Here is a 27,260-nt window from a genome sequence, read left to right on the forward strand (position 1 = left end):
CCCCCCCAAAAAAAAAAAAAAAAGTTGTAATACTTGTATTGGCGTAACATGAGATTTTCAAGTAGGGTCGGGCGGGCGGATTTCTTTTCTTTTCTTTTCTTTTTTGCTACCTGTATTTTACTTGTAAAAGTCATATTTAAGCCCCCCCCCCCCCCCTCCCAAAAAAAAAAAAAAAAAAAAAAAAAGTGTTGCATTGGACTCTTGGATCAACGGGTCACTGAAAAATGGGGTAGGTAGGTAGGTAGGGATTTTTTTTTTTTTTTTTTTTTAGTAAGTCCCACCCAAAATTTCCCCCGGATCGAGTACCCCCCTTCGGCGACTGTCCCCCGCCCCCCCCCCCCCCAAAAAAAAAAATAAATCAATCAAATAAAATAAAACTAGTACAGTAAACCTTGCCTAAATCGAACTTGCATATTAAGTCGAATAATTGCCTATAAGTCAACGGTCTTATAAAGTTCTCTTCTCTTTATTTTCTATTGTTTTAAAGACAAATTTTCTTTAAATCTAAGCTATTTCTTCAGTCTTATAACAGATTCGGCTTTAATAGGCAAGGTTGACTATGACTGTAGTTTTTACAACAGTTCTAAGATGTGTAAATTCTATCGTCAAATGCCAGCAAATCCCATATGAAGACTCTTTATTTTATTTTTTTTAACCAGATAACTCCATGATAAACCTGCATTGAACTAAAGTTTCGCATAGTGATGGTTCCTGTGTAATATTAATAATAATAAACAGTCAACATACTACACCCAAATCAAGACTGTATAGCTTCATTTCACAGGGCTGCCAGCTCCCACGCATTGAGCGTGAGACTCGCGCATTTTGGTCCTTTCTCACTCTAAAACTTTATTTCATTTGCATGCATTTCTATTGATCTCATTTTTGACTCCTAAATCATAGCATTGGCCTATGGGAGTCTCACTCTCAACTAGTTTCCAGTGTTGGCAGCCCTGATTTCAGGCAGCCAGCAGGAGGCTACTGTAACCCTATTGCTCCGTAGATCCTTTACACCTGTCCCGCTGGAGACCCATTCATTGCTGGCTCTGCTGTTAGTGCTCAGTAAACAGTTACAACTGCTGCACCAAGTGCAGAGCTACCAAGTCTCACGCATTCTGGAACCATCTCACGCATGACACCCATTTTTCTCACGCATCGGGCGAAGTCTGCAACTTGGGCCTATAATAATGGGAATAGCTCAAAAGATTAAAGTGATAGTTGCAATTGAAGGTATATTTCCCTTTTGTCTTTCAAAATAAGTAAAAAATAGTCACTTACGTATGCACCTGATCGCACCATTAAGAGCTAGAAATTGAAAAAGCTCCGTACTGTGGGAGCCACAGGGGGAAAACCCCCTCCCACACACTCGCTCGCGCGCACATTCGCATGCCGAGATGCCGAGTCATGAAAATCCAAAGAGATCTTCTCAGTATTGGGGAAAATCTCTTTGTGAAAATCTCACTCTCAAAAAATCTCACAACATTTTTTGAACTTGGCATCCATGCAATTAATGTGCAGTGTTCATCTATTCTACAAATCATTTATGAGGCCGATATTATTACTGGAATTATACCCCTTCACAGAATTTAAAGATGTTGAAATCCCTATCCTGAATGTTTTCACTTCATATTTTACCATTTTGACTTAGATAAGATAGATGCAAATTGACCCATGTGTACGATCTTTTCATCGCACACGGCGATCTCTTTTACAGTCCCACATTTACAGATTCGTGTAAATTCTCCACACAAGAAACCTATGGCAAAACTGTACACAATACATTGCAGTTTGAATGCAAAAGTATAAACTGGTATCTAATCTTGATAGAGTACGCGTCCGTGTTGGAAACAGATGACGTACACTGTACTGATCAAGCGAGGCTATGCGAGGCGCTAGCTAGATCAAGGAGGTCTGAGAGTGAGACATGACCTCCTTCCTTGGCTAGATCTCTCTCTCGTACATCCAATATCCCCAGAGCCGTTTCCACTTCGGGTTTTTGCGATCGTGATCGCAATCAACAAGATTCCATCTGTACTTGATATTGATAGCACAAAAAAAAAAGAAAAAAAAAAAACATAGGGTCGGGCGGGTTTAATTCTCCGCCAATGTAACATTTTTTTTTGACCTTATGGTTCGGTTGGGGGGGGGGGGGGGTGGGGTGGAAAAGATCCACCACCTGGTTCGATGTAGAAAGCGCAATTCACCGTCAGAAAATTATGAACAGTTACTGCTGATCACCTGTCAACAAATCTTCGAAGAGAGTTCACTGTAATTTAACACTTCAAAATTACCGCGGTACCAGTTTATAACACCTGCAAGTTAGTCAAACGTACGATCGTAAGATTTTTGCCTTGTTTTGCATTATTTCAGCCATTTAACACACTAAAAACAGAATTTAGTTTCAATTTTAACAAAGTAAACGTTCTGGTCCCAACTGAGATCTGATAAGTTAGCGATAGAGCACAATCATGGACGTACATCGTGTATTTCCACGGTACAATAGGAGTTACTACGTTGTTGACTCCGTGTTATGTGTGTGAAACCAGAGGAGCCACGGAACTCATCATGTATAGCGCGTTCAAAGTGAGAATTTGTCCCGAGACATGCTAGAGCAGATTTGAGATGAGTGGAGAGGTGGTGTGTGTGGGGGGTGGGGGGGGGGGGGGTGAGAGTGGGACGCTACGTGTGGAAGAGTGACAGCGTGGACCTATACATGCTACACACGTATGGATTAAAAAACAGGTCTTTTTCATCTCATCACGATCGCCGCCACCTCATTTAAAATGATTACCATCAGATGTCTGATAATAACGATTGCCTAATTGCCCATTGTCACCAACAGACAAACTGAGTCCCTCCTTGATAGACAAAGCAGCAGAAGCATTGCGGATGTTCTATAGGCCTACTCCAAAGTATCGCCTCATCGCTTCCACTCCCGCATCAAAGGTTTAGCGCAAATAATAGTGGCTCCATTCACCGTTTACGAACGAAGCCCTCATTGTCGGAAAGTTCAGTTGGCGCATGGCATATAGCAATGGCGTTATCCGGGTTCTTTTATTCAGAACTCCTACACAGGTGATCGTATAGTGCTGCTTTTGGGCAGAGTTGCTATATAAAAGGCAATAGATTTAGTCAACGTTTTAGTCAAAAGGCTTAAATTTTAGTCAGCGTTCCAATTACGAAAGACAAGTTTCAGTTTCATGTTTTTTCAGTATTCCACCTCTCTCTGCCAAACTTATCACAACTAAGTAAAATAACAGCCAGAGAACCCGAAAACACACAGCACACATATTTTGCGAGTAAGCGTGTGATGATGTGACACAAAAATTTTGTCGTCATCACAATTTGTGAAAACTGCAGTTTGTTATATTCTATGCAAAAGAACGTTATAAGATTTCATGAAGATTGAATTGAAATAACGGTACTTGATCCGGCAAGTTACATGAATGTGCGTTGCATCGAACTTTATCTAAAGGGCAAATTAAACTTCATAAACATGTGAATTGCATGAGAGAATGCTTCATTATTATGAAACATATCAGTGACATTTGAGTTGAGGTAAATCAGACAACCAGTTCAAAAGTTGCCACCACCGTTGGATGAGCAGACTATACAACAGTTGTGATGTCACATGCGTAGAACATAAAGAAGAATAGTAGAAATGAAATTAAACTTATATTCACTCTTGTCGCTTAATACATGTAGTAGAGAACTCGAGTCTTGTTGGAAGGCAGGGGTATTATAGCCTATAGGTGTTACCTTTAACATAATTATGCTGTACTTTTATGGGGTTTGTACTTTATCAGAAGCTGACATTTGTGAAATTCTCTTCATACTGTGCAGAAACGTCAAATATTCATAACCTTAAAATCCGAATGTCGGATTTTCCTCCAATGTCCACTTATGTGTTCTACTTATATTGCTGCATTCACTCCATCAACATAATATGAAGAGTTTGCTTCCATAAAGGAGCTAAAGCAATCACTTTGCAATGGATTTAGCACCTTTTGGAAGCAAGCTCTTAGTATATATATTATATATATATTATATATATATGCTGTGGTACGTCAATATACAAGTATAACCCCCCCCCCCCCTTTACAATGGACATCGCTGAATACATGGAAATTACAATCATTGATATGTTTATCATTTATTTATTTCTCTATCACCTCGTATTGGCGTATGTACATGTATACATGCAATAAACCTGAGAAAGAAAAATGTCAAGAGCTCAAAAATAACCTGGAATCCTGCAAGAGAGAGAGAGAGAAAGAGAGAAAGAGAGACAGACAGAGAGACTGGGAGAGAAGAGTGAGAGATTTGTGATTGTTTTGTTGTCTGCCCAGAGACGCTTGATGCAATCAAGGAGGTATTCTCATACCTCCTTCATACAATAGAACAAATTTGTGAGGGACGTTCACAAAAGGCTCGTGTGCCGAAGCGCTTATAACGTGCCCTTTTGAAAAAAAAAAACACAGAAACCATTGTTTATTACGTCATTCACAGTCGCGGCGAGTGGGATTACCGTAAATGGGTTCATGAACAATGGCGTCACACGCGATTAAACACAACGAGATGATAATATATCCAAAACGCACACCACTTTGAAACAGTCTTCCTCTGACTTTCATACGATACACACGTTCTCACTCTGCTCCCGAATACTCCGTACTTCCTTCTTCATCATCATGGAAAGAAGAAAGGTCGACATTAGCTGGCTGGATATTAGTCCGAAGCGCCGTAAGCCACGTGAGCCGCGTACGAAAAGAGACCGGCCTGGTCGTATAGCCCTTCACAAAGAATTCCCTGCGGTTATAGAAGCATCAGCATCTTTCATCGAGAGCAACGGGTTCAAGGCTCACCGTCGCAGACAGAATGAGATCGGTACCTGCGGCACCTCTGTACCGCAACTGCGAAATCATCTCCTCGCGACAATCCCAGGCTTGAAGGAAGCTCATCCCAAACTCTGTAAGTGTGCCTGTTCCTAGTGAGACTTCTGACTTGTATAGTGATAATATGCCATGTCATTGATTCAATACCATGTAGTACCTCATAAATGAAGATAAAATATCAGTAATTCAGTAAAAGGTAAAAATGTAATTGCTTTTTCATATTACATATATATTATATGTCAACTAAATGTTATTTTTCATGTTTGTCTCTCTTCAGGTCGTCGAACTATCGCCCGGATGATGCAGCCTCCGAACAAGGGCACCCGTTCAGCGGCATCGTACAAGGGGCTCATCCAAGCTCGCGTTCCAAGAAAAGACAACTCGGCCCGAAAACCTAACGACAACAGCCACTTCTGTTCAACGCGCGTGCGCTACACCCTAGAGATGGCAGCGAAACTTGGACAGAGAGCACTTCTGTATTCTGCGGACAATAAGAACAAAGTCAGAGTAGGCGACGAAACCTTGGCCGTCGACAGGCGCATAGAGATCAACCGCCTCTTCCCGACGACCGACTGTCCAGTGTACAACGATCACGACTTCCCAAACCCCGGGTACCTGATAACGCCAGCAGGATACTTGGAGCTGGAACCACACCAAGTACCGGTGACAACGAAGGACCATCTTGGGCGAGATCGATTCAAGTAAGTTAAATTTTACAGAATACTTTGTAATACATTTAAAATGTCACACAGCTAGCAAAAGTAACTGAATTTTTCAATTGTAATCAAGGATGGATGATGGAATTGAATTAACTATTGTTTGAAACGAAAACAAAATGCGCTCTTCATCGTATGATACGTTGTATCTTCGCCAATACATGTATTTCTGATTTGAACATGATCTCGTGACCTACATGATGCAAAATGCGTGCAACAGTGTCTAATCTATTTCATGTGGAACATGTAAAAAAGCCCTACAAACGCTATAATGAAATTGCTTGTGTGTATTTTTGCTATTGATCTTCTCGTTCAAACATTATTGTTATTATCGATAATGTGCATACACCCCTAAAGGCATTTTCTTCAGAATATGGGAGAAGGGTGCTCCTTCTTGGCGGGGTATAATGTATGCATATATTTATATTGATATTATTGATGAGATATATGCTACATGTACATGAACTTTTTTTAATGTCAATTCTACTTTTTTCAATAACTTTTCTTTCCTCTTTTCCTCTCATTATGTTTGCGCCTTACAGAATGCCTGAAAAGAGCAGAGCTACAGTCATCCTACGAAGCCCCCACTCTGCGAACAACGTTGCATCGCATATGAGCGACATGGCACGCCACCTGAGGGTCGCCGACCAAGTTGCCAGCGGGAAGCGGGCTCTTGTTCTCCTCGTGGACGGCGGCCCGGATTTCAACCCGAATCACGCAGTCAACCAGTTTTTCTACTCCCGCTTTTTTCACCACATGAACCTGGACGCCATGGTAGTGACTTCATACGCATCGGGTGACTCGGCTCTGAACCCAGTAGAGCACGTTTGGGCGCCATGTACTCGCGCTCTGACGGGAGTTTACTTGCCAGCAACGCTGCCGGGAGAGACATGTCCCCCACATCGCCAGAGGCTGTCAGCGGAAGAAAAACTCGCGAAAGAGAATGCGGTTTTCGATGCAGCAATGTCGCGAATCAAGGACAGCTACTGGAGGAATGTGCAGTTTGCTGGGAAGGACATCACTGTGTTGGTAGAGCCCAGTGGAGCACCACCGCAACCCTATGGCGAGGACTTTGCCACAGTGAAAGAAGTCATCAACGGCTCGGGGAGGCGGCTTCGACAAAGTGACCTATCTCACGAGTACTCTTTTATGGCGCAGCATATGGACAAGAGGATAGGCATGGTGATCTTCACCAAGTGTGATGAACGAAACTGTGAGCATTGCCGGAACAACCCCCCTCTACTCTCTTCGGATGACATGCAACTCCTGCGTAATTTCCCTACGCCGAAGCCATCAGAGGACTTCCCGGGACACTTCGCTACGTTTCTCGAGGTCATTGCCACCCCCAACTCCGCTGCTCCTTGTGAACATATGCCTCAGTTCCAGATGAAAGGACTTGGAAGATGCCAACGCGATGGATGCCGGTATGTGTTTACTAGCCAGAAGGACATGGGGGATCATCGACAGAAGGTGCACAGGGAGTAACATTAGACGTCAAACTGTTACTGGTACTGAATCATAAATGGCAATCGCGTGGCAGCGATCATTAAGGGCCATCGAAAAGTTAGATAAAAGATGACATAGTTGCAATGACTCGTCTAAATCTTATTTGTATTTCACAAGTCATTACTTATTTCGGTGTAATCGCAGTGCAATCGTCAGGTTGTCAGATCTTGAAGGGGCATCAAGCCTTTTGATTTACTACATGATGGAAATAAAATACTTGTAATATCAGCCTTCGTTTTCATTCATAGTTGAATAACTGCACGTTTAGGAATTCCAGGTTTAATTATGATGTTGCTTTGAACTAAAAATACCAATGCCAATGATCATCTATGCACTGCGTTGATAACTCTTCGTCAACAATTTTGCATGTACTACGTATACAAAATGCATCCCTGCATAATTTGATCAATACATATGACTTAAATATGACTTATAATTCAGTGTAATGTATTAGTATCACTTTATGATGGCCAACTTTTTGCCATACCAGTGTAAGATATACCGGAATAAAGAAGATTAAAGACTTGAAAATGCTGAATGCTCTTATTTTTCTGATAGTGATACTTCTCTGTATCTATGTACGTATTATATATATAAGTATTATATTATATATATATATATATATATATATATATATATACATACAATGTATATATATAATACATATATATATATATATAATGTACAGAGAGAGAGAGAGAGAGAGAGAGAGCGGGAAGGGGCCTCGACTGTGTACACAACCAGTGTAGCTCCTTCATTATTATTCAGTGCGAGAATGCTCTTCTTCTCGCACGATATATACGTATACATAATTATAGCTGTGTGTGTGTGTATGTGTGTGTGCGTGTTTGGACGACATATAGATTATGTGTAGCGTAAAGTGACCGTGATGAGCATACCTGTTTTAGAGGGAGGATGAACTTTTATAGAAACGGGCAGTTTCTATCTTGCTTCATGAAACACCGATAAGCACAACGCAAGCTGTAATGGTTATTGGTCAACAATAACAGTTCGATGAGGGTCAGGTATGAATGCAATGAATAGGGTCCTACAGTGAACACGAGATTACGCGTATTGACGACAGTGAAAGTTGCTAGTATTCGAGTTTTTGTACATTTCCACACTCAAAAATGCAAGGACATTAAAACATCATTAGTGGCAAAATTACCGTTCGGGGACATTCACAACTCAAAAATGCTCTCACACACACACACACACACACACACACACACATATTGGATATTTTATGCGAACTGATGGCCAAAAGCTACATAAAACACAGGTAAACACTAATTTTAGTTTTGCGTATACACTTCACATTTCGCCGTACGATTTAATGGGAGGTGTAGACCTGGGACGGAATAAAAGGCAGTTTCACAATTTGGATGTGACTTTTTTTTTCTTTTCCGAAATGCTTATTAATGCGGACCTGCGAAATACAAAACATAAACAAAAACAGAAACAAAAACGATAGGCTATAGCGTAATACCTATGGAAGGCTATAGCGTAAAACATATGGAAGCCTGCATAGTGGGCTAAACCACTGAACGCCTGCGCGATGAAAATATCCTAACAAGCAAGGAGAATTAACACGTTCATTCTTTGATTTTTGGTATAATATACGTTGAATTTTCATTAACTAACAGTTTTCCAGTTCGAAGAACTGTGCTTCCGCAGATCTCGTGAAATTGTTCTGCCTCACCCAATTATAGCAAACGGCACATTCACATCGAGGTGTAGAAAATAAACTGCAGTCAGAGATTACCTGAAAAAAATTGAGGTATTCGTGATCCTTGATAGGAAAATGAGATAGACGAGTGCATAAAGAAATAGATTGCCTGTAGAAATATAATATTTTCTTTTACGGAAAGTCGGAATATCGCTCTGTTTATAAGATTATACTTTACAATAGGCATGAGATGTTTTCCCTAGATCTTAACAGAATATTTAACTTAAAAAAAAAAAACATGAGTAAAACGTGTCCCAACGTTTGTTTGTTTGTTTTTTTTCTGAAACAGGTTTTTCGGTTACAGTTTTTTCCCCAACCTTCGTCATGACGTTGCGTTTTCTCTTCTATTGTTCTTGCTCGATTAAGATTCCGCCTCCGTTGCTAGGTCGTTTGCTATTGAACCATTGCTCTTGCTCTTGACCCCGTTAAAGACAAAAAGCATGGTGCGCACGGCGTTGGCGGCGAGGGCTTTTATAGAGTTGCGCAATACTGGTGAGCTGACCAGCTGTGGCTCGGTGCGTTTGAAATAATACACGCACCACAACATGAAATGGAGATTGATGTGACGCACAAATACACAAATAGTAGATACAACGCACAATCACGCCGAAAATATACTTTAAAGTTTATAACTGAGCTTATAAACTGCATGATGTATCGAACTTGCAACCTCTCCGCGTGTGTATTTTTACAGCGGTTACTGGCCTCGTTGTAATAAAATTCATTCAAATAATAATCATCACTGTTCCGTGGTATATTGTGACGGGTTATTCAAAGTTCATCTTTGGAGATAAAAGAAGTTGTTTAATTTCGTTTACGAAAAGACGACAATTCGTGTAGTAATTCACTAATTCCTCCGTACTGTGTAATTTTCTAGTTCAATGACTCATCGTCCTGCTATATAGGATGGCTGGGTCAAGCCAGCTGGAGGAGAAATCGGAAAACAAACAATAATTTCCATCTTAAGCGCGTGTTCTGCTCTTAGGATAGTTTAACCCTTGTTATCTGAGCATTTTTAGAAGCAGGACCTATTTGATAAAGAGAAAGAAAGTTGTCTGGCTCCGCAAAGTGTACTTCATTTTTTTTTTTATTTTTTTTTTTTGTAATCAGAATGTTGGAAGGATAGCAGCTGTTTGTCATGTAGAACGTGTGCTGACAGTGGAGAGGTCAAGTCTTCAAAACAAAACAAAAATGTATCAATAACTTTGCGAAATATCAGCGATTATTGCTCACTGAAAGGTGCATTCTGAATGAAAGAACTCGGACCACGCTGTTCATGCCTTGTATCCGAGTAAACCACGCGCAACAAAGCCTTGAACCAGGAAGGTGGGAAATCCCACCTCTCAGCTTGAACAATGAAAGGTGAGCTTCCTGCAGCTCTCAGGGGGTGCATGAATCAAAAACAACCACAACTCTCTCTTCGCCATTGATAGCAGAAATCATTGACGTAATTTGAAAGTTTAAGGGTGATCACGAATCAGTTCTTCCCTTTCCAGGTTTTCATAATTATATATCATACAGAACTCATAATCGTTTAACATAGGGAAGGCGGGAATACACCCTTATCGCATTCTGGATCTGATAACATACAGAATGATACACTTTGCTTTTCTTTTCTTTCTCCTCGACCACGACTAAGGTAATTCGAAAAATAAAGGAAACAAACGAACAGTTCCATATTACAGCGTGTACAGAATGTGCGCGTTTCATGTATGTATGGGTCATTTCTTGATAGTAGGCATTTCCCGTGATTTTTATAGCGTTTCCAAAAACATTGTAAGCAACTTTAGCGCAAACCCGACAAAATATTCATCGAGGAGGGAAGGGAACACAATAATAATAATAATAATGATAATAATTATAATAATAATTATAATGATAATAATAATAATAATAATAATAATAATAATAAAAATGAAAATAATAATGATAATAATAATAAAGATAATAATTAGAAGAGGAAGAATAAAAAGAATCTTTCTCGCATTTCACTGTATTTGGTAATACTTGGTTGCACTTTTGTGCGTTTTTTTTATTCATACAAACGGAAAATGAAAGGCAAATGGATGTAATTAAATGCTAACACATAACGCATTCAATATGTTTTGGAAATACAAAATAATGTTTTAGTATACTGTTTGACACTTTGAATTTGCGAGTCTTTTAATTATAAAGGTTATTATAATATCAAGCATTTCATTTAAGAGGTCACCTGTCCGTTATCTCATTTTGACCACGAAAATACGACGACTGTTAAAATCAATATAGTGCATAATATTGGTAGACTTCATCGTATTGTCTCTTGCAAGTATACGAAATGGACACAATTATTGGGCCTAGAAGCAATTATAGGACAATCGGGAATGAGGGTATTTCTAAACCTCCCTCTCTTATTTTGAGGAAAACTCGTGTCCTTGCCTGAATTTTAGCTTCTTCTTTTTCAAGCACGCAAAAAAAAAAATGTTTGAATGGCATACATTTAATCATTAAAAAAGTGAGACACATCCTTATAGATAAACACATGAGTACTGAGACATAGTGCGAAACAGAAACAGGCCTTTTATCACTCTTGACAATGTATTACATCGATATAAAGCCCTTTTTGCGGGGTGGTTACAATTAATTATTGTGAAGGTACGCTATCAGTCACACACTGAAATACCGTTTTCTGTGTTGAAGGTTTGTTAAGAAATGAGGTTCGTTTCTGATGGTTCGTTTATCCAAAAGTTAGAACAGAAGGTAAATTCTATTCCCATTACGTTCGCAAATTCAAAACGACATGAATAAGGCCTACATTTTTTTTCCCCAGTCTATCTAAACGTATGCAGGAAAAAAGCAAATTCAGAATATTCCGGCAATATAGCTGTGACAGAACAGACACAAAAGCGGTCTTTGATGCGTTGTTATAAGTACCCTGAAACATTGTGACCATGTGCATAATTATTTAATGTTTTTTTTTTTTTTTTCTGTGAAGGCCTACACGCAGAGAGCACGATCTCGACAGGCGACAATCGGTATAATTCACCAAAATGACTTTCTCTGACGATTATGACTTTTGGACCCCCGTCTACAGAATGGGTTCCTCAAGTCCTATTTAGGCATTGGTCCTTGCTAAAAGCATCCTCTTTAGTTTCCATCGACAACATGGGAGGAGAAAAGAAGCAATTAACGCTCTCGGGAAAAGAGACTTTCGTAACGATACGCTCTTCGTGCCTTTTTCTTTTTTTCTGTTTCCTATTGTTTGTGAGTTTAAAACTTGCTTCAAACTACACCGCTACCGACACACAACGCATACCGACTCATTTGTACAGCGGCACGGACACAAAAGCACTGAAGTTTACATTCGGGCTGTCGTATTGGTCAGAATCGTTAATTAAATAGCCCTGTCCTGTGATTGGATAATCATCTTCCACCCACGGTGTCGCCTTGTATGTTAGTGCGTGCCCTAAGCAGGACTGCTATTGTTTCGTCCTGGAAAGGAACATGTTGTAAACTTTAACGTAATTTGATTTTTGAGAGCTGTTTTATCTTTTTGTTTTTGTTTGTTTTAAATAAAACGGACTGACATCATTATTAATGATAATAATAACAATAATTGCATTTATATGGCGCTTCATACTGACGTTTCTGAGCGCACTTTTGCTACTCATGCAAATAGACTAGAAAGCACAATAACATTAACAAAATCAGCGTTAACAGTAACAAAATAAGAAGAAGGAAAATAAAAGAAAAGAAAACTACATGTGATACAATGGTACAATAATTGATAATTTTGTGCGCCTCCAGAAAAAACAATTACAACTGATTAAACAGGTGAGTTTTGAGAAGAATTTTAAATGATTCAACAGATGAGGCATTCTGAATATAAAGAGGGAGTTATTCCAAAGAGTGGGAGCAATGGAAGAGAAGGCTCGGTCACCATAACGGGTTTTTGTACGTGGGCCATGAAGTAATAGGAGAGAGGAAGATGAACGGAGGGGTCTGGTAGAAGAGGAGGAGCGGAGAGAGAATAGGTCTTGAATATATATGAGTGCAAAATTACGTGTGATTTTGTACGTCAGAAGTAGGATCTTGACACTAATACGGGAATGGACTGGAAGCCAATGGAGTGAGCGGAGAACAGGAGATATATGGTCATGTCTCCTACTATTATAGTAGTTTATTTTAATTTTGAAGATTTCTCGAGATGTGGAAATGGGTTGTATTATGTATGCATCATTGAAAGCTTAGAGTCTGTAGAATTCAGATACTGGTGTAACTTAAATTTCATTTTCTGCGACTTGTGACTCATTTCGATAGAGCGCATCACATATTAGGTTGAGTGTCTATGTATATAGCTTATATAGTTGTGACGAGGAAGAAAAAGCTGCTAACAAACGTTGCAATAATCTAGTCACTTTGTCTTTTATTGCTGCCAAGCCTTCGACCCTTCTACAGGTCTTCAGCACCTGTCACATACAAGGTCGAGCCTACTTCATGTCATATAAATATCAAACAACATGAAGGAAATCAAAGAGATTCATAAATCATGTGTATACAGTGCCCGAGATTTGTATAACGTTGTGATGTTGCAGCTTTGAAATAAAGCAAAATTTAGATTCTAGAGACAACCCTTAAAGTCTGTTTAACCCTGTAATAACATTAGTAGCTCAATGAAAATTAACATACTGATAGGATAGATGTATAATTAACAATTAATATTGATGTGATGCACAGATATATTTCATCGTACATTTCATAGTACATCGGAGTTGTTCCCTGACATTATTTCAGACATACGCTGGCCAGACGGCATGTCATGTCAAAGTCTGTGCCTTTGTTAATTAAGTGCCTAAAGTTTTCCAAACTGTTTATCAACGTGATTGAACGAAAATCGATATGCCATATCTTCAGAATAAAGAGAAGCCAGAGACGTCGCACTAAACAATAGAGACCTTGCGCTGTGAATGGATCTTTGGAAGCAAGGGTAATCAGCACGTTGATTATGAGCATAGTGCCTGGTTGCGTAACAATTGAAAAGGCGTGTGTCAAAGGACAACTTTAATACGCGGCACGTATTGGTCGCTGAAGTCGCGATGCTCATTGGTCATTGAAGTCCGTGGAGTTGTGATTGGCTGATAGTCTGTAATCGAGATCGCGCTTTTCCTGGCTATAATAAGCAAAGTACGATCTGACATGTTTCAGATTTTCAATTCTACTCCGAGCTCGAAACATCGTTACAGCCTTTATAGTGCGTAGTGTTACATTCAGTGCTAGTTCAACATGTCTGGTGCACAAGTTACCGTCGAGTGGTTGGTGTCGAAGTGGAAAGGCGTGAGGGAAACAGTACCGCGAAGCAGAGTCAAACAACTTGGCGATCTCGACATCGGCATGGAGGTCCCAGTCACCTACAAACGAGGACGATTCAGGGCGCGAATTATCGGTCTGCGTAAGTATACCATTTATTCTATGTCGTCCTATTCTTAACTACGTTTCTGATTGCAATTCCCAATGGTAAACGTTAACGCTTTGAATGATGTCAAGAACATGTTGACTATTTCTAACAGTATACACGATACAACTTATGTGCCTCCGTACCTACACAGTAGTCATTTACTCACGTCATATCATGTAAATGCAGAACTGAATGCACTTCAAAACGTTTACAGCATGAAAATTGTACTTACTGTTTGTATTTGTTAGAGCTGTATGTGATAAAATTGTATTAAGTGCTATAATTTTGTGATGTCTTTACTTGTTCGATGTGTACCTAACTTAAGTTTTTGTTGTTGTTTGTTTGCTCTACAGAGAGACCACAGCGTACTGCAGTTCAGAACCACCGTTTCATTCGCATCCGAAATGCTGCCACATGCCGCAAGCTTCCCCGTGCAGACTCTGTCCCACGCCATGAAAGGACCAGCCTGATCCACGCCGCGCCTACCACCGTTCCAGACAACTCCGACAACAGCTCAGTTGATGACTTCGAGGAGTCGTTGGTCTTCCGCGCGGATCCGACGGACGCCAGTTCATCATTCATCGAAGATCCCGACAGCCCGGTCATCTCCACAGCCGACGATTCATTCTCCCTCGAAGATGCGGACGATGAACCCGAAGACGCCACCCCGTCATCCCCCGAAGCTGCGGAAGATGTACCCGGCAGCCCAGCCCCGCTATCCCCAGAAGCCGCGGAAGACGTTCCTGACAGCGCAGCCCCGCTATCCCCTGAAGCCAGCGATGAAATCGTAGAAGACGCAACTTCCTCCTCCCGCGAAGACGCCCGAATGAACGGAACATCCTCCTCCGCGCTACGAATGCTCACATTGGTGATGGAGGACAACAGGCGACTCAACGCAGAGAACCGGGAACTTATGAGGAAGAACTATGAACTAGAGCGCCAGCTTGATGAGCTCAGGAGGGAGAAGGAGCTGCCTCCAGTGAAGACTGCCCCGGAATATCACGCCATGCTGCCACACGGAAAGGTGATGTTAGGGACAGATGACGCTGCCGTCGTCATCGACAAGGACGTGTATGATCATGCGTACGACTTGTCATCGGGACCGAAGGAGCTCATCATCAAGCTGCTGGACAAGGTAGTTTCTGCCGAAGAACTCGCCCGTAGCAACTTTCACGGTGGCGCCGTGTACACCGGGAAGGAATGGAAGACCAAGGAGGCGTTGAGAAAAAATGTGGCGTTTCGTGGACTCCTCATTCAGGCTGAGCTACAGTTTCCTGGACAAACAACTGGAACCAAGTTCTCAACTGAGCTCAGGGACGCCGTGAATGCCAAGTGTAGGAAAAGTGCTTTCAAGCTTGGGAGACAGTAGGGACTGTGGCTTGACGGATGACTATACTGCTGTACTGAACTGTACTTTATTTGTCCTCACGTAGGCGTTATGTGGAAAACCCATCTTGTATTATAATGCGTAACTTCAATGGATTTTATTAAGCAGCCGTCAGTCATATATATTACAATGTAGCATTCATAGCTTCGTAACTACACGAAGCTACCTAAGCAAATTGGTTTTCTTTAGTAAATTTGTTGGTACATAAAATATACGCGCCAGGTTTCATGTGTAATTGCCAAATGGATTACTTTTCCTACATATAGAATCAGTCAGTGTTTTCAGTTTGACACAACATCGCTCTAATCTCAATATATTTTCGCCAACTGAGATAATGTGACGCTGTCTCTGTCGCCAACGCCACGATGTTGCCATTTTGCTTCGCACAGTTTACGGGGGGAGGAAGTTGAAATTGAAATACATGCGGTTTACTAATTCTGGCTTAGCATTTCGACTGACGCGAGTTTCAAACAGCATAAGAAAATATGGTGTTCGTTGATTAGTACTTAATTATGAAGTCATAGTATGGTGTTTCGTGTGCAATTGTGTTCATATACTTAATGCTGACCGCATACAATAATTATGAATAAAATAAGATGACTATACTTGATATGTTTGTCTAGACTGTCGTGTACGAGTTCGTGTGCATAGTTAATGTTATGTCTGACACACACCCACTTTTACCCACGTATAAAACATAAATAAACCAGTACACAGGCACATACACACCCATACACACACATGCACAAACACACATACACATACATTATTAAAGTGTACAACATTTTGTTTGAAATCAGACTTGTCAACAAACAAAAAAATACATTAAAAGTGGTATTCTTGACATTCGAGATGAACATTTTTATACAAATATATATACAGGAAAATATGAATATACATATGAATATATATATATATATATATATACATGTATATATACAATATATATATATAAACGTATATAAATATATATATATATATATATATATATATTTCCTATAAGTATGCAAGTACATATATATATATATATATATATATATATAGATACATATATTTACATGCATACATTTTTCACAATTCCCATTGCATGTTGTACCTCAAGGATCCCAACTTCTTGCTAAGCTATTGAACATTCTCTGTTTGTAGTTGTTCTTTGCTTGCGCGCGCGTGTGTGTTTGTTTCTTTGTTTGTTTGTATTTTCTAATGCCACGTTGCATATTGATTGCCCGAATAATGTGCGCGCTATTCAGGTATTTAAAACTTTTTTTTTTTACCTATGCCCGAACAACACAAACGGAAGTTAATGTTTCCCATTGTCCGCTTTCAATCCATGCTTGTAGATTCTTCCTTCCTTGCCAGATAGTCCGACGCACATCGGATTGGCTACTAAGCAATGAATATATTCTTGAGCTACATACAGCTGCGTTTGCACCATGTTCCGCGGCCACGGCAGCCCCATTAACCCGAAACGCAGTGCGCCGTGGGTAGATAACACATTCTCCTGTCCTCCCCCCCCCCCCCAATCCCCGCTTCGCATTCTAGGCATGTTTGTTGCAGTCCACACCCCGGTGAACATTAAAATCTATCGGACGTTGTTCTCACTGCGTCTGGTCTATGACAGACTATAGTGCTTTCCGTCGCGTCCCGTTACGGACCGCTTCCAAGTTTCATACGGCCTAATATGTGTCGCCGTATTTTGTTGCGTTCACCCCGTATTATCACAGCATACAAGATTGCTCATTAGCACTGGGACTGCAGTGGCATTTTTTCTTCTCTGCGTGTGTGTGTGTGTGTGTGTGTGTGTGTGTGTGTGTGTGTGTTTGTGTGTGTGTGTGTGACAGTTTACAAATCTGACACAGCATCCAAAGTAATCACGGCCTGTCATGCCGGTGCTGGATGCTGTTGGAAATAAAAACACAAAACACACACACACACACACACACACACACAAAACACAAGCATACATACATACAAGCAGCTCGCTAAAGGCAGTGATACTAGCCCGGTATATCCGGATGGGCCTTCACCGTGCAGTGTCCTGTCAAAATACGAATGAAGAAGAAAAGAAACCCACACACACAAACAACAAAGCCTAAACTTTGCGATTGTCTCACGCACTAACATCCAACATTTCATGACTCTTGAAGCAAAACATTAACGGTAACAACAACCACAACGACAAGAAAAATAACGACAATAGGCGCAGTCACACTGGCAAAAGATCGAGAAGTGTAAGATCGCGATTACACTTCTCCAACTTTTGCAAGTCTGACCACGGCTAGTAATAATATGACAGTGTCAAACACTTGGACGCTTCTCAAAGTCTCGAAGTATTTCCATCGGGAAAGATTATGCAGGCGCAAGCGCACAGGTGTTCACTGTGGCCACAGCCTTGGAACACTGACGAAATTGTCGTTGCTGTTTTGCACATATGGATATTTTGCGCCTTCATTTTTGCAATATCACTGTTTCGATTATAATTAATTTCACGGAAAATAAACTAAATACTTCATAGTTATATTTATGCGCGGGGATCTGTCTGCTAGCTGTCATACGGGCTACACGGCCTCAGTCAAAGAACATATTGGAATCATTGCGGCGTCATGATTCTACATCGTATCTCTATTTCCGCCTAAAAAACAGTCAATTTTCGACTAATATTTTCCAAGATCTAATTAACCAAGGAAAGGTTCCACTCATCCCTTCATGGGGGAAAAAAAAAATCACATGAACAAAGACAGGGCTCCACACTAACTTATTGGTGGCCCGAAAAGAAAATCTAGAAAGACATAAGAAAAATCAAATCATAAAAGTTGATGCCTATTTATGTGATCAGAACTTACGCTTGAAATGAAAAAGTGGGAGCACCCTGAAACATTGTGACCATGTGCATAATTATTTAATGTTGTTTTTTTTCTGTGAAAACCTACACGAAGATAGCACGATCTCGACAGGCGACAATCGGTATAATTCACCAAAATGACTTTCTCTGACGATTATGACTTTTGGACCCCCGTCTACAGAATGGGTTCCTCAAGTCCTATTTAGGCATTGGTCCTTGCTAAAAGCATCCTCTTTAGTTTCCATCGACAACATGGAGGAGAAAAAGAAGCAATTAACGCTCTCGGAAAAGAGACTTTCGTAACGATACACTCTTCGTGCCTTTTTCTCTTTTTTTTCTGTTTCCTATTGTTTGTGAGTTTTAATACTTGCTTCAAACTACACCGCTACCCGACACACAACGCATACCGACTCATTTGTACAGCTGGCACGGACACAAAAGCACTGAAGTTTACATTCGGCGCTGTCGTAATAGTCAGAATCGTTAATTTGAATAGCCCTGTCCTGTGATTGGATAATCATCTTCCACCCACGGGTGTCGCCTTGTATGTTAGTGCGTGCCCTAAGCAGGACTGCTATTGTTGCGTCCTGGAAAGGGAACATGTTGTAAACTTTAACGTAATTTGATTTTTGAGAGCTGTTTTATCTTTTTTGTTTTTTGTTTGTTTTAAATAAACGGACTGACATCATTATTAATAATAATAATAACAATAATTGCATTTATATGGCGCTTCATACTGACGTTTCTAAGCGCACTTTTGCTACTCGTGCAAATAGACTAGAAAAACACAATAACATTAACAAAATCAGCGTTAACAGTAACAAAATAAGAAGAAGGAAAAGAAAAGAAAAGAAAAATACATGTGATACAATGGTACAATAATTGATAATTTTGTGCGCCTCCCAGAAAAAAAAAAAATTACAACTGATTAAACAGGTGAGTTTTGAGAAGAATTTTAAATGATTCAACAGATGAGGCATTCTGAATATAAAGAGGGAGTTATTCCAAAGAGTGGGAGCAATGGAAGAGAAGGCTCGGTCACCATAACGGGTTTTTGTACGTGGGCCATGAAGTAAAAGGAGAGAGGAAGATGAACGGAGGGGTCTGGTAGAAGAGGAGGAGCGGAGAGAGAATAGGTCTTGAATATATATGAGTGCAAAATTACGTGTGATTTTGTACGTCAGAAGTAGGATCTTGACACTAATACGGGAATGGACTGGAAGCCAATGGAGTGAGCGGAGAACAGGAGATATATGGTCATGTCTCCTACTATTATAGTAGTTTATTTTAATTTTGAAGATTTTTCGAGATGTGGAAATGGGTTGTATTATGTATGCATCATTGAAAGCTTAGAGTCTGTAGAATTCAGATACTGGTGTAACTTAAATTTCATTTTCTGCGACTTGTTGACTCATTTCGATAGAGCGCATCACATATTAGGTTGAGTGTCTATGTATATAGCTTATATAGTTGTGACGAGGAAGAAAAAAGCTGCTAACAAACGTTGCAATAATCTAGTCACTTTGTCTTTTATTGCTGCCAAGCCTTCGACCCTTCTACAGGTCTTCAGCACCTGTCACATACAAGGTCGAGCCTACTTCATGTCATATAAATATCAAACAACATGAAGGAAATCAAAGAGATTCATAAATCATGTGTATACAGTGCCCGAGATTTGTATAACGTTGTGATGTTGCAGCTTTGAAATAAAGCAAAATTTAGATTCTAGAGACAACCCTTAAAGTCTGTTTAACCCTGTAATAACATTAGTAGCTCAATGAAAATTAACATACTGATAGGATAGATGTATAATTAACAATTAATATTGATGTGATGCACAGATATATTTCATCGTACATTTCATAGTACATCGGAGTTGTTCCCTGACATTATTTCAGACATACGCTGGCCAGACGGCGTGTCATGTCAAAGTCTGTGCCTTTGTTAATTAAGTGCCTAAAGTTTTCCAAACTGTTTATCAACGTGATTGAACGAAAATCGATATGCCATATCTTCAGAATAAAGAGAAGCCAGAGACGTCGCACTAAACAATAGAGACCTTGCGCTGTGAATGGATCTTTGGAAGCAAGGGTAATCAGCACGTTGATTATGAGCATAGTGCCTGGTTGCGTAACAATTGAAAAGGCGTGTGTCAAAGGACAACTTTAATACGCGGCACGTATTGGTCGCTGAAGTCGCGATGCTCATTGGTCATTGAAGTCCGTGGAGTTGTGATTGGCTGATAGTCTGTAATCGAGATCGCGCTTTTCCTGGCTATAATAAGCAAAGTACGATCTGACATGTTTCAGATTTTCAATTCTACTCCGAGCTCGAAACATCGTTACAGCCTTTATAGTGCGTAGTGTTACATTCAGTGCTAGTTCAACATGTCTGGTGCACAAGTTACCGTCGAGTGGTTGGTGTCGAAGTGGAAAGGCGTGAGGGAAACAGTACCGCGAAGCAGAGTCAAACAACTTGGCGATCTCGACATCGGCATGGAGGTCCCAGTCACCTACAAACGAGGACGATTCAGGGCGCGAATTATCGGTCTGCGTAAGTATACCATTTATTCTATGTCGTCCTATTCTTAACTACGTTTCTGATTGCAATTCCCAATGGTAAACGTTAACGCTTTGAATGATGTCAAGAACATGTTGACTATTTCTAACAGTATACACGATACAACTTATGTGCCTCCGTACCTACACAGTAGTCATTTACTCACGTCATATCATGTAAATGCAGAACTGAATGCACTTCAAAACGTTTACAGCATGAAAATTGTACTTACTGTTTGTATTTGTTAGAGCTGTATGTGATAAAATTGTATTAAGTGCTATAATTTTGTGATGTCTTTACTTGTTCGATGTGTACCTAACTTAAGTTTTTGTTGTTGTTTGTTTGCTCTACAGAGAGACCACAGCGTACTGCAGTTCAGAACCACCGTTTCATTCGCATCCGAAATGCTGCCACATGCCGCAAGCTTCCCCGTGCAGACTCTGTCCCACGCCATGAAAGGACCAGCCTGATCCACGCCGCGCCTACCACCGTTCCAGACAACTCCGACAACAGCTCAGTTGATGACTTCGAGGAGTCGTTGGTCTTCCGCGCGGATCCGACGGACGCCAGTTCATCATTCATCGAAGATCCCGACAGCCCGGTCATCTCCACAGCCGACGATTCATTCTCCCTCGAAGATGCGGACGATGAACCCGAAGACGCCACCCCGTCATCCCCCGAAGCTGCGGAAGATGTACCCGGCAGCCCAGCCCCGCTATCCCCAGAAGCCGCGGAAGACGTTCCTGACAGCGCAGCCCCGCTATCCCCTGAAGCCAGCGATGAAATCGTAGAAGACGCAACTTCCTCCTCCCGCGAAGACGCCCGAATGAACGGAACATCCTCCTCCGCGCTACGAATGCTCACATTGGTGATGGAGGACAACAGGCGACTCAACGCAGAGAACCGGGAACTTATGAGGAAGAACTATGAACTAGAGCGCCAGCTTGATGAGCTCAGGAGGGAGAAGGAGCTGCCTCCAGTGAAGACTGCCCCGGAATATCACGCCATGCTGCCACACGGAAAGGTGATGTTAGGGACAGATGACGCTGCCGTCGTCATCGACAAGGACGTGTATGATCATGCGTACGACTTGTCATCGGGACCGAAGGAGCTCATCATCAAGCTGCTGGACAAGGTAGTTTCTGCCGAAGAACTCGCCCGTAGCAACTTTCACGGTGGCGCCGTGTACACCGGGAAGGAATGGAAGACCAAGGAGGCGTTGAGAAAAAATGTGGCGTTTCGTGGACTCCTCATTCAGGCTGAGCTACAGTTTCCTGGACAAACAACTGGAACCAAGTTCTCAACTGAGCTCAGGGACGCCGTGAATGCCAAGTGTAGGAAAAGTGCTTTCAAGCTTGGGAGACAGTAGGGACTGTGGCTTGACGGATGACTATACTGCTGTACTGAACTGTACTTTATTTGTCCTCACGTAGGCGTTATGTGGAAAACCCATCTTGTATTATAATGCGTAACTTCAATGGATTTTATTAAGCAGCCGTCAGTCATATATATTACAATGTAGCATTCATAGCTTCGTAACTACACGAAGCTACCTAAGCAAATTGGTTTTCTTTAGTAAATTTGTTGGTACATAAAATATACGCGCCAGGTTTCATGTGTAATTGCCAAATGGATTACTTTTCCTACATATAGAATCAGTCAGTGTTTTCAGTTTGACACAACATCGCTCTAATCTCAATATATTTTCGCCAACTGAGATAATGTGACGCTGTCTCTGTCGCCAACGCCACGATGTTGCCATTTTGCTTCGCACAGTTTACGGGGTGAGGAAGTTGAAATTGAAATACATGCGGTTTACTAATTCTGGCTTAGCATTTCGACTGACGCGAGTTTCAAACAGCATAAGAAAATATGGTGTTCGTTGATTAGTACTTAATTATGAAGTCATAGTATGGTGTTTCGTGTGCAATTGTGTTCATATACTTAATGCTGACCGCATACAATAATTATGAATAAAATAAGATGACTATACTTGATATGTTTGTCTAGACTGTCGTGTACGAGTTCGTGTGCATAGTTAATGTTATGTCTGACACACACCCACTTTTACCCACGTATAAAACATAAATAAACCAGTACACAGGCACATACACACCCATACACACACATGCACAAACACACATACACATACATTATTAAAGTGTACAACATTTTGTTTGAAATCAGACTTGTCAACAAACAAAAAAATACATTAAAAGTGGTATTCTTGACATTCGAGATGAACATTTTTATACAAATATATATACAGGAAAATATGAATATACATATGAATATATATATATATATATATATATATACATGTATATATACAATATATATATATAAACGTATATAAATAAATATATATATATATATATATATTTCCTATAAGTATGCAAGTACATATATATATATATATATATAGATACATATATTTACATGCATACATTTTTCACAATTCCCATTGCATGTTGTACCTCAAGGATCCCAACTTCTTGCTAAGCTATTGAACATTCTCTGTTTGTAGTTGTTCTTTGCTTGCGCGCGCGTGTGTGTTTGTTTCTTTGTTTGTTTGTATTTTCTAATGCCACGTTGCATATTGATTGCCCGAATAATGTGCGCGCTATTCAGGTATTTAAAACTTTTTTTTTTACCTATGCCCGAACAACACAAACGGAAGTTAATGTTTCCCATTGTCCGCTGCTTGTAGATTCTTCCTTCCTTGCCAGATAGTCCGACGCACATCGGATTGGCTACTAAGCAATGAATATATTCTTGAGCTACATACAGCTGCGTTTGCACCATGTTCCGCGGCCACGGCAGCCCCATTAACCCGAAACGCAGTGCGCCGTGGGTAGATAACACATTCTCCTGTCCTCCCCCCCCCCCCCCCCCCAATCCCCGCTTCGCATTCTAGGCATGTTTGTTGCAGTCCACACCCCGGTGAACATTAAAATCTATCGGACGTTGTTCTCACTGCGTCTGGTCTATGACAGACTATAGTGCTTTCCGTCGCGTCCCGTTACGGACCGCTTCCAAGTTTCATACGGCCTAATATGTGTCGCCGTATTTTGTTGCGTTCACCCCGTATTATCACAGCATACAAGATTGCTCATTAGCACTGGGACTGCAGTGGCATTTTTTCTTCTCTGCGTGTGTGTGTGTGTGTGTGTGTGTGTGTGTGTGTGTTTGTGTGTGTGTGTGTGTGACAGTTTACAAATCTGACACAGCATCCAAAGTAATCACGGCCTGTCATGCCTGTCCTGTCAAAATACGAATGAAGAAGAAAAGAAACCCACACACACAAACAACAAAGCCTAAACTTTGCGATTGTCTCACGCACTAACATCCAACATTTCATGACTCTTGAAGCAAAACATTAACGGTAACAACAACAACGACAAGAAAAATAACGACAATAGGCGCAGTTACACTGGCAAAAGATCGAGAAGTTTAAGATCGCGATTACACTTCTCCAACTTTTGCAAGTCTGACCACGGCTAGTAATAATATGACAGTGACAAACACTTGGACGCTTCTCAAAGTCTCGAAGTATTTCCATCATAGTAGGAAAGATTATGCAGGCGCAAGCGCACAGGTGTTCATTGTGGCCACAGCCTTGGAACACTGACGAAATTGTCGTTGCTGTTTTGCCCATATGAATATTTGCGCCTTCATTTTTGCAATATTACTTTTTCGCATATAATTAATTTCAAGGAAAATAAACTAAATACTTCATAGTTATACTTATGCGCGGGGATCTGTCTGCTAGCTGTCATACGGGCTACACGGCCTCAGTCAAAGAACATATTGGAATCATTGCGGCGTCATGATTCTACATCGTATCTCTATTTCCGCCAAAAAAAAAAACAGTTAATTTTCGACTAGTATTTTCCAAGATCTAATTAACCGAGGAAAGGTTCCACTCATCCCTTCATGGGGGAAAAAAAAAATCACATGAACAAAGACAGGGCTCCACACTAACTTTTATTGATTTTTATTTATTGGTGGCCCGAAAAGAAAATCTAGAAAGACATAAGAAAAATTAAATCATAAAAGTTGATGCCTATTTAGGTTGTCCAAACTTACGCTTGAAATGAAAAAGTGGGAGCATTTGCAGATATTTGTAAACATTTGGAATTTGTTTTACCATGGTAAAGACCCGTTATTCATTTCTGATTGTGAACACAATCATCTAAAATTTATTAGTATTTTATCAACTTACGGAGCCGAATGTTACCGTTTATCATTTTCAAATGTAAAAGCAAAAAACCGACATTCATTTCAGCATCTTACGGAGCTGAATGTTATCCTTGTTCATTTCCAAACGTGAAGCAATCATCCGCTATTTATTTTAGCATCTAACTGAGCAGCATATTACCGTTATTCATTTCCAAATTTAAAATTTATTATCGTACGGAACCGAATGTTATTGCTGTCCACTTCCGAAAGGGAAATGAATCATCTGACAATTATTTTAGCATCTTACGAAGCCGAATGTTACCGTTTTTCATTTTTGAACGTCAAGGCAGACATCAGACATTTATGTTACCATCAAACGCAGCTGAATGTTACTGTTATTCATTTCGAAATGTAATAGCAAATATCTAGCATTTATTTTAGCATCGTATGGAGCAGAATGTTACTGCTACAATTTTGTGTATTCACTTCCAAACGTAAAACAATCATCTGACATTTATTTTGGCATCTTCCGGGGATGAATGTTATTGCTATATTTACTTTCGAAAGTAAAAACAATCATCCGACATTTATTCAATCATCGTACAGAATCGACTATTATTGATATTCATTCCGAACGTCAAAGGGATCATTCGACATTTTAGCATCTTCCTGAGCTGAATGTTATTCCTATTTACTTTCGAACATAAAAGTAAACACCACACAATTATTTCATCATCGTACGGAGTTGAATATTATCGTTATTCATTTCCGAACGTCAAAGCAAACATCAAACATTAATGTTACCATCGAACGCAGCTTGATGTTACTGTTATTCATTTCGAAATTTAAAAGCAAACATCCGACAGTTATTTCAGCATCGTATGGAGCAGAATATTACTGCAATTCACTTCCGAACGTAAAAGCAATCGTCTGACATTTATTTTAGCATTTTCCGGAGCCGAATGGTATTGCCATTTACTTTCAAAAGTAAACATAAAAAACCGACATTTATTTGATCATCGGATACAGAGTTGAATATTATTCTCACTAATTTTCGAACGTCAGATAGATCATTCGATATTGATAACATCTTCCGGAGCTGAATGTTATTGTCATTTACCTTCGAACGTAAAAGCAAGGACATGCGTGATATACAAAATCACCGTCAAGATGAAAGTAGTTTTCCTGAAATTCTTATGTCTGTTATATTATCATTACTCATATGTCACTAAAACTGCGATCAAAACGAAAACATACACGCACGAAAACAGAGGGAAAACGCTTGTGAATTAACAATGTTAACCTTTTTTTGCGTCCTGTTTTTGCAAACGGCTATTTGTCCCAGAGAGCCCTTTCTCCGTCAGTGTATCCGAGAATAAATGACGGAGATTCAATCGCGTATTGACGTGTTCAATGGCGTTCCAGGCTTCCCCTAAATAGCCCCGTTCTAGAAGTGCCTCGTTGAGTAATCGCACGGCGGAACAAAAGCCCTTTGTTGCGCATCGAATTGCCCCGTGATCTCGCGTTCGACTTAGCGGTACGGAGAACAATGGACGTTCAGAACGGGCGAAGAACGGCGAAGAACGTCAGTGACTTAATTCCCTGACGCCTTAGGTATCAATGGAAAGACGAAGAGTTCCCCTTTCCTCACAACCAACATTGCCCTCTCCGTAGGTGACAATTATAAAATAGCTCTCCAAAGTTGGATTACCTTTTTTTTTTATATGCACTGTACAAGAAGGACCAACAGAAAAAGCCACTTTAAAACAGTCTTGGCAAAGGCTAAAATTGAAACAGCCTGGTAACTCCTGTAAGCAGATACAAAGACAAATAAGGAATGGTCTCACCAGCAAAAGGTGATGTAGAAAGGCGAAAAAGGCAAGTGTCCTGCAGCGCAACAAGAAGTAATGTGTCTTGGTCGGCGAGGTGAGAGAGAAGATGTGTGAGCTTGTGTGGGGGGGCTCGTCGGGGGAGAGGGAAGAATTGCGTGGAAGTTGTGCGTGTTGCATT

The 27,260-nt window shown here is 40.5% G+C and overlaps 2 protein-coding genes across 2 annotated transcripts in view; one reads left to right on the forward strand and one right to left on the reverse strand.

Moving 5' to 3' along the window:
* LOC139730716 (26S proteasome non-ATPase regulatory subunit 11B-like) overlaps positions 1-27,260 on the reverse strand; it is a 286,575-nt gene that overhangs the window by 69,952 nt on the left and 189,363 nt on the right. The gene's annotated exons all lie outside the window — the stretch shown is intronic.
* LOC139730707 (uncharacterized) lies at positions 4,360-7,340 on the forward strand. Its single transcript, XM_071641572.1, has 2 exons — positions 4,360-5,596; positions 6,154-7,340. Exons 1-2 carry the CDS (start codon positions 5,193-5,195, stop codon positions 7,094-7,096), a joined length of 1,347 nt encoding a protein of 448 aa, XP_071497673.1. The 5' UTR covers positions 4,360-5,192; the 3' UTR covers positions 7,097-7,340.

This window comes from Diadema antillarum, unplaced genomic scaffold (genome assembly GCF_040938485.1).
Source record: "Diadema antillarum isolate AM-2024a unplaced genomic scaffold, OU_Dant_1.0 seq00000329_RagTag, whole genome shotgun sequence".
Taxonomy (NCBI): domain Eukaryota; kingdom Metazoa; phylum Echinodermata; class Echinoidea; order Diadematoida; family Diadematidae; genus Diadema; species Diadema antillarum.

Excerpts from the sequence above, each read along its gene's own strand:
- LOC139730707 (XM_071641572.1), top strand. The coding sequence starts at position 5,193 with ATGATGCAGCCTCCGAACAAGGGCACCCGTTCAGCGGCATCGTACAAG. Across the intron at positions 5,597-6,153 it reads CTTGGGCGAGATCGATTCAA|AATGCCTGAAAAGAGCAGAG; the intron begins GTAAGTTAAATT and ends TGCGCCTTACAG.